Genomic DNA, 7,500 nt, shown 5'->3' on the forward strand with positions numbered 1-7,500 from the left:
CCCTTCCTCCCTTCCTCCCTTCCTTCCTCCCTTCCTTCCTTCCTTCCTCCCTTCCTTCCTTCCTTCTTTCCTTCCTGTGTGTCATTGTGCGTTTGTAATAAAAGGCCACACTCAGCTACTCAAAGTCAAACAACAACATGGTAAAGTCCTCAAGGTCTCCTCACAAGCACACAACTACAAGCAAGCAAGGTAGGTGTCATGAAGCAAGCAATTCAGTCAGCAATGCTACTCCCATTTCCTTGTACACCCTTCGCACCTCTTCAGCAAAGAAGCAACAACGTAACACAAAGTAAACATTGTAACAGTAAAGGCTCAAAAAGAAAAAAATCAGGTCTCGATCTCTCATAACGCACACAGATAAACACATGCACATTCCTACGCACACTCTCCTTCACATCCTCTCACCTGCTCACATCCACGTGCATGCATGTACTCACAAACAATCACAGACACACACACACACACACAAAACACCCTCAACTCTTCTACATCCAAATGCTTTCTTTCACACAGAGATGCTGTTGCTGTCCTCGTTGCCATCAAAGCCTTCCAATTGAAGGTATTGCGCGCCAGCAGCGCCGCCATCACCATCATCATCGTCATCATCGCGATTGCCACTGCGCCCCAGACCCCGCCACGCTTCATCATCGACATCAATCCTCTCCTCATACTCAAACATGGGGTTGGCATACCGGTGGTAACGCTCGTCTCTCTCCTCGGCACTTTTCCTTGGAGTCTCCGCATTCTCCTTCTCCCTCTCCTTCTTCTCCTTCTTCTTCTTCTTCTCCTTCTTCTTCTTCATCTCCTTCTTCTTCATCTCTTCCTCCTTTTCCCCTTTCTTCTTCTGCTCCTCCCGGGCCGCTTCGATGGCGTGGCCGCGCAGTTTCTTGAGGGATGGGTTGTTTGCGAGCGTCACCAGCAACAGCCACATGTTCCTGCGCGTGCGACGCGTGCGCACGTACACTGTTGCCTCACCGCTGGGGGCCTCCTTCTTCTCCAGCGCCTCAATGTCCACCTCCGCCGCCTCGTCCACCAGTGCCGTTGTCGAGTCGTGCGTGTTGAGGTTTCCACCCAGGTCAAGCGCATCACCATGACCAACACCTTTACCAGCACTATGACCACCGTCGTCACCATCACGAGCACTATCACCACTGCCAGCACCAAGCAAGTGTGTCTGCTGCTGGCGCTGTTGTCGGTCTTCATGGCGAAGGCCAAGCAGGCACCTGAGCTTCCCACCAAGCGTGGGTGCTGGTGGGTGGTTGTTGGCTTGTATGAGGTCGGGGCGAGCGGACGCGAGGAGAAGCCAGTTGGCGGTGAGAAAGACCGGGTGGCTGTAGTACTCGTCAAACAGCATAAACGCGGTGTATGCGCCGAACGCGCCATCGTAACTCTCGCAGCCCTTGGGGAACATGATGTGGTCTGCGCGCGAGATGAGGATGACCTGGAAGAGGAACCCCATGCCGATGCGGGTGAGGAGGCCGATGATGGAGTTGAAGCAGTACAGGTACATCTCAAAGAGATCCACCAGCTTGAAGAAGCCGTGGCGCTTGATGCTGGGGCGTGTCTTGGAGGTGACGAACAGCAGCGCGATGATGACGTAGATGACAAAGTAGTTGATGGCGAGGGAGACCAGGACACCGGGCGTGTTGGACCCTTGGTTCCAGATCAGCACCTGAAATATCCACGACCAGAACCAGTCGTCGTACACGCCGGCAATGGGCAGGATGGTGCTGAAGAGGAGGAACAGCACCGTGGTGCACAGCACAACGGCCAGCATGACAAAGGCGCCCGCGTTGAGGGCGACCAGCGTGCCGACAAACTTGAGGGTGGAGCCGAGCAGCTTGGACACGACAGGGGGCCTGGTGGGGAGGGAGGAGAGGTCGCCCGCGTAGATGCGCAGCATGCGACGCCGGTACACGACCACCATGCGCAGAGACGTGGCCATGATGATCAGGGCAGCCACCACGGTGCACACGGATAGGCCAATGTGAATGGTGAGGCGGACGATGGTCTGCTCGTGCGGGCAGTGCGCGCCGTCACCAAACTGCCAGGGCGATCCGACGACAAAGGCGTCGAGCAGGTAGCGGTCGTAGTTGGGCAGGCGCGTGCATGCATCGCCTTCGCAGCAGTGGAAGCCAGACATGAGGCCCTCGATGAACTTGGACACGTATTTGAACTGCACCACGAGCGGCGGGAGCAGGGAGATGATAACGGCGTTCATGATGGTGATGGCCACCAGCAGGCGGTTTGGAACGCGGTAGTTGTTGCGGCCAAGCAGCGCGTGCACGATCGCTTTGGGTCCGGCGATGGCCTTCTCCTCTTGTTTGGTTGGCTTGTTCCCTGCAAGCAGCATGCGGACATAGTCCCTGCGATCGAGCAAGGCCAGGTCCTGCTGCGCCGGGTTCAGAGGGGCGGGCCCATGGTGGTTGAAGTGGCGCCACCAGGCGCGGGCGCGGAGGAAGATGTTGACGGCGAACCAGCATGCCAGGAGCAGCAGGCCGATGATGTGGATGAGGGTGGAAAGGATGATGGCGTTTTCGTGGCCCGAGAGGCAGTCGACCCAGGTCAGGCTGGCGACGAGAAACACGAGCGTGTACGCGAGGCCGAAGAAGTAGCACAGCAGCCGCTGGCGCGACGTGATGCACAGGAACAAGGGCAAGGTCACGAGGATCTGGATGAGGAGGAAGCCGTAGTCGATGCCGCTGGTGACGGCGCTGGACAACGTGAGGCTTGTGGCGCAGGCGACGCAGACAAAGGGGAAGGCCGATGTCTGGTTGTGCAGGAGCGCAATGGGGGCGGAGGTGACGTCGAAGAAGCCGAACATCAACGTGTATGCCTTGGCAGTTGACGTGTGCCACGGGAGGATGCGAGCGTTGAGAAGGAGCTCCAGGACGAGAAGGACACCGAAGAATATGGCTGCAACCTTGACCAGCTGATTCAGGAGGTCTCCCCAGTCCTGTGTGCACTGGCTGATGGCGTCCTTGTCCATGACTGTTTCCTCGCTCATGGAGAGGGTGTTGCGGAGAGGGCCCGTGAGGTGCTCGCAGGCGCTGGCTGGCGCATCTGCGCAGGCGCAAGGATGCAGGTACACGCTGTAGGCGATGGTGATGGGCACCCCGAACAGGGTGACGTTGACGCTCTGCACGGCGACCTCCATGTCGTGGCTGTAGCCAAAGTCGTCATACGGCCCAAAGCACACGGGCTCGAACAGGACCGCCTGCACGCGGAAGAGGGCGTCAAAGGGGACGGTGCCAAGGAGCTCGAGGAGCTCGCCGTTTGGAAACACGCCGAGACCAAGCACCACGTGCTCCTGGTAGCGGAAGGTGTACACCTCAATGTTCTGGCCAACTCGGATGAAGCCCAGGTCGAGGTATGTCTGAAACAGCATTTCTGCCAGGTCGGGCCCGAAGATCTGCAAGTACGCGGTTGAACCATCCCCGGGCGCGAAGTAATGCCGCGGCATCTGCGCCCACGGTGCCTCCCCAAACGCAGGCAGCTCCGTACTTGCATTGAACCTGGACAGGATCGTGCTGCAGTGTGGGCATGTGTATGTGCATGTGTGTGCATGTGGGTGCATGTGGGTGTGCATGTGGGTGCATGTGTGTGTGCATGTGTGTGTGTGTCGGTGAGTAGGGAGAAACAGTGGCATCGTTGAAGGCAAAAGGACAGGACAAGAGAGTGGACTGGGTAATTGGTGTGCTGGACGCTGAACAAACAAGAGCACACGTGGAGAGCATTGCACAACATGCACGTGCACGCAAACAGACGTGCTCGCACGCACATCCACCCACACTCTCAGATACTCACACACTCACACACACTCACACCCTCACACACTCACACACTCACACACACTCACACTCACACACTCACTCACTCACACACTCACTCACTCACACACACACTCACACACTCACACACCCACACACACACTCACACTCGCTCACTCACACACACTCACTCACACACACACACATACGCGCGCACACACACTCACACTCACTCACTCACTCACTCACACACACACATACGCACGCACGCAAGTAAAGACTTACGAGACGAGACACTGCAAGGCTTCGTCGATATTGTCCTTGGTCACTTGCTTGGGGCATTGCTCGGGCATGGCTGCGCTGCCGTTGAAAAAGTCAAACGTTGTGGACGTAGCTGTTGCAGCTGTCGTTGCTGGGATCATGGGTGTGGTTGATCCCGTTGCCACGCTGCCATTTGGCAGCAGCATGCTGGTGGTTGAAGCAAGTGTGTTGTTGGACAACGGAGGGATGGCTGCTGTGGTTGATGGGAACGTTCCGTTTCCATTGGGGAACATAGATGTTCCCGTGGAATTGGATGCTCCATTGAGCACCATGCTTGTCGTTGATGGAGACGTGCTCATTGCCGCTGGTTGCGGTGACGTCGTCGTTGTTGTATTAGCGGAGGAGGATGTGGCATTTGTGTCGCGCCTTGTCCGAGAAAGCGCATCGAGTTGAGCCATCTTCATGTTGGCCACCGCAGCGTCCGTCCATGGGTTTGAGGCCTTTGGAGCCTGCTGAATCGCTTCAATTGTCGACCACACCCCCATGGCAATGGCCATGAAGCGTGATTCGCCTTGTTCCACTTCCACGTTTTCAGCAACACCAACGGTGGTGGCCCCGTGTCCGTTGTTGCTCCTGAGGTCGGTGTCATCGTTGACGATCGAGCGTCGAGCCCGCCGCACTTCATCACTGTCCTTGCTGGCGTGTCGCCGTTCCAAAGCAAGCCTCACAGCCTCATCGCGTGCCGTTCCAAGAGACGCGCTGATCTCCTCCTGGATGCCGTCCCAATCATGGCGGCGGCTGCTGCCACGCCGGTCCAGCGACCTCTTGGCGACGGTGGCATTCGGCAAGGACACCAGCAGCAAGGCGACGAGGAGGAGGAGGAGAGCCAAAACACGCGCCATCTTGTTGTTGTGCGTTGTTGTGGGTGTGTTGTGCGTGGTTTGCGTGCTTGCATGCATGCACGCCCAGCTTGCTTGTTGCTTGCGAGAAATTCGGAAAATGTGGGGGTGCTCGCAACAGCACAAACCGCAGTCAAACCGCAAGCAATGATGCGAGCGCTGTTGTTGGTGTCGTCGCGCCGCAGTGCAGCCAGGGCGGTGACGCCGCAAGCAGCAGCAGCAGCAGCAGCAGCAGCAGCAGCAGCAGCAGCCGTGCATCGCAGGTGCATGTCACGCCGTGCCACGGACAGCAGAGATGAGAAGGAACCAAAGAGAAGTAGAGGGTGGATGAACCCAGACCAAGAGCAGCATCAACAGCAACCACACCACCAGCAACAACACCACCAAGATGATCATGATGATCAGCATCATGCCAGGCAAGGGGCCGCAGGCTATTACAATGATACCGAGCAGCTGAGTGACAGAGAAGTGGAGCACATGCTGCAAACATCACAACTGCCACTGTTCCTGCCGACCACAAGCAGCAGTGCACCGCCATCGAACGGGTTTCAGGTGGTGTGGAACCTGTCGCCGCTGGCGCTCTTCTCCAAGATGCACCGGGACGGGTTTGATGCCCACAACTTTGTCAAAGGTGTGGAGCTCGCGCTGCCGGCGTTTGGAAATGCCGTGCGTGACCGCGACATCCGTCAGCTGGAAGCCATCGCGGGCCCCGAGGTGGCCAACAACGTGCTCCTCACGCAGGAGATGATGCAGGCCGTGCACTTTGAGTACGACATTGCGGAAGTGCAGCAGGTGCGCCTGGACGACGCGCACGTGGCGGACTTGTGGAACGCCAACTCCGTCCTCTCCATCGACGTGTGGACCATGGTCACGGAGACGTTCAAGGTCGTGAACACCGAGGACATGCGACCCTTGCACCCGCGCATGGAGCACCCGTTTTCGAGCGTGCGCCGGTACCGCTTCACATCCACGCCGGGCGACGAGCATTCGCGCTCCTGGTTCATTGAGCACGTGCTCTCTCCCATGGGCGCTTAGCTGCTCTGTGACTGCAGATAAAAGAGAGGCGGGGCTCAGAAAAGGAAGAAACCCAGTGGTGAAGGGTGAAGGCTGTGCTGTGCTTCTCGTGTGTCGGGGGGGGGGGGGGGGGGGGAGGGAGCCGTGGTTGTATGTTGGTGTATGTTTGTGTGTGTGCGTGTGTTTGTGTGCGTGCGTGCGTGCGTGTGTGTGCGTGCGTGTGTGTGTGTGTGTGTGTGTGTGTGTGTGTGTGTGTGTGTGTGTGTGTGTGTGTGTGTGTGAGGACAATTGTGCCTCCTGTGGTGGTTGCTCTTCTCTTGAGCCTCCATGTGGTGGTGGTTGCTCTTCTCTTGAGCCTCCATGTCGTGGTTGTTGCTCTTCTCTTGAGCCTCCATGTCGTGGTTGTTGCTCTTCTCTTGAGCCTCCATGTCGTGGTTGTTGCTCTTCTCTTGAGCCTCCATGTCGTGGTTGTTGCTCTTCTCTTGAGCCTCCATGTCGTGGTTGTTGCTCTTCTCTTGAGCGGATGGCGTGTCGTTTATTATACCCCGTGCACATGCGTTCACATTAAACAAACTTGTACAAGCACCTGCAATAGCACGCATGTGCTCATCACGGCTTGCCCTGTCGGTCTACAGCGAAGAAGGAGGAGATGGGCCGCCGTTTCGTGCTGACGGCTGTTGTGACGCCTCTCTTCTTCTTCCCAGACTGTGAGCTCGCTGCTGCTGTAGCTGCTGTTGTGGTTTTGGCCTTCTTGGCTGCAGCTGTCCACAAGCACGCACGCAAGACAACCACATTGCGATAAGTGAGTGGGCATGACGACAATGCAAAAGAGACAAGTGCGCCAACCACTCCATCATGCGTGCGTGCACGAGCAACCAATACGCAAGCCCACGCCCCATGCAAAGTCACACAGCCTTTTGCGCGCGCACTCGTACTTGAGTTTTGCGCGCACACACACACACACACACACACACACACACACACACACACACACACACACACACACACACACACACACACACACACACACACACACACACACACACACACACGCACGCACACAAACACACACACACACATGTACGCTTACGCTTTGCTGGCTCGTGCTGCTCAAAGTGGGCGTTGACGTGGGCATCAGCGGTCCGCACAGGAACGGAGCTGCCGCACACAGGACACACCGTGGTCTCCACCACATCATCATCATCATCATCATCATCATCGTCGTCGTCGTCGTCGTCGGAAGCGACAGCAGCGACAGCAGTGGCACTTGCACCCTGCTTCTTGTCCCCAGTATGTGCAGCAGCAACAGCACCACCACGGCCATCATCCCTGTCATCACCGCCAGCGCCGTACCCGCTGCGCCGTGTTGCACTCGTGTCAGCCACTCCAGCGGTTGTCCTGGCAGCAGTATGTCCGCTCACTACGTCTACAACCACGCTGCTGCTGTCGTGGCGGGTGTGTTCGACTCGCAATGAATGTGCTGCCGCTTTCTTCATCATGTCCGCAATTGTCCCTCTCTTGCTCTTCTTCTTCGTCTTCTTCTCGTCTTCCTCCTC

General features: G+C 57.3%; 5 protein-coding genes across 6 annotated transcripts in view; 2 read left to right on the forward strand and 3 right to left on the reverse strand.

Annotated features, from left to right (window-relative positions):
- The window catches only part of PTSG_07033 (uncharacterized protein), a 2,216-nt gene extending 2,155 nt beyond the window's left edge, over window positions 1–61 (forward strand). The window contains exon 4 of the mRNA XM_004992387.1: window positions 1–61. This exon is cut by the window's left edge and continues 137 nt beyond it. The gene's annotated coding sequence lies outside the window, so the exon portion shown is untranslated.
- Window positions 62–86: 25 nt separating this feature from the next.
- On the reverse strand, window positions 87–5,016 carry PTSG_07034 (uncharacterized protein). Its single transcript, XM_004992388.1, has 2 exons — window positions 4,056–5,016; window positions 87–3,530 (listed from the first exon to the last, which is right to left on the reverse strand). Exons 1-2 carry the CDS (start codon window positions 4,988–4,990, stop codon window positions 506–508), a joined length of 3,960 nt encoding a protein of 1,319 aa, XP_004992445.1. The 5' UTR covers window positions 4,991–5,016; the 3' UTR covers window positions 87–505.
- Window positions 5,017–5,062: 46 nt separating this feature from the next.
- On the forward strand, window positions 5,063–6,069 carry PTSG_07035 (uncharacterized protein). Its single transcript, XM_004992389.1, has one exon. The coding sequence runs from the start codon at window positions 5,078–5,080 to the stop codon at window positions 5,963–5,965; it is 888 nt and encodes a 295-aa protein (XP_004992446.1). The 5' UTR covers window positions 5,063–5,077; the 3' UTR covers window positions 5,966–6,069.
- PTSG_12527 (uncharacterized protein) lies at window positions 6,001–6,438 on the reverse strand (the record flags this gene model as incomplete). Its single annotated transcript, XM_004992390.1, has 2 exons — window positions 6,001–6,047; window positions 6,231–6,438. The coding sequence occupies 2 exons, from the start codon at window positions 6,436–6,438 to the stop codon at window positions 6,001–6,003; spliced, it is 255 nt and encodes an 84-aa protein (XP_004992447.1).
- Window positions 6,439–6,553: 115 nt separating this feature from the next.
- PTSG_12528 overlaps window positions 6,554–7,500 on the reverse strand; it is a gene marked incomplete at its 3' end in the record, with an annotated part of 6,715 nt that continues 5,768 nt past the window's right edge. For both annotated transcript variants that reach the window (XM_004992392.1, XM_004992391.1), the window contains 2 exons: window positions 7,035–7,500; window positions 6,554–6,705 (listed from right to left, as the gene is read on the reverse strand). The exon at window positions 7,035–7,500 is cut by the window's right edge and continues 459 nt beyond it. In XM_004992392.1, the coding sequence (XP_004992449.1) occupies window positions 6,554–6,705; window positions 7,035–7,500 (618 nt within the window). The remainder of the gene's footprint in view (window positions 6,706–7,034) is intronic.

This window comes from Salpingoeca rosetta (assembly GCF_000188695.1).
Source record: "Salpingoeca rosetta unplaced genomic scaffold supercont1.16, whole genome shotgun sequence".
NCBI lineage: Eukaryota > Choanoflagellata > Craspedida > Salpingoecidae > Salpingoeca > Salpingoeca rosetta.

What these genes read in the sequence shown, in the direction of transcription:
- PTSG_07034 (XM_004992388.1), bottom strand. Translation starts at nt 4,990, where the DNA reads ATGCATGCAAGCACGCAAACCACGCACAACACACCCACAACAACGCAC. An exon ending in GCCTTGCAGTGTCTCGTCTC is followed by an intron (nt 3,531 to 4,055) that starts GTAAGTCTTTAC and finishes CCCACACTGCAG; the next exon opens with CACGATCCTGTCCAGGTTCA.
- PTSG_07035 (XM_004992389.1), top strand. Translation starts at nt 5,078, where the DNA reads ATGATGCGAGCGCTGTTGTTGGTGTCGTCGCGCCGCAGTGCAGCCAGG.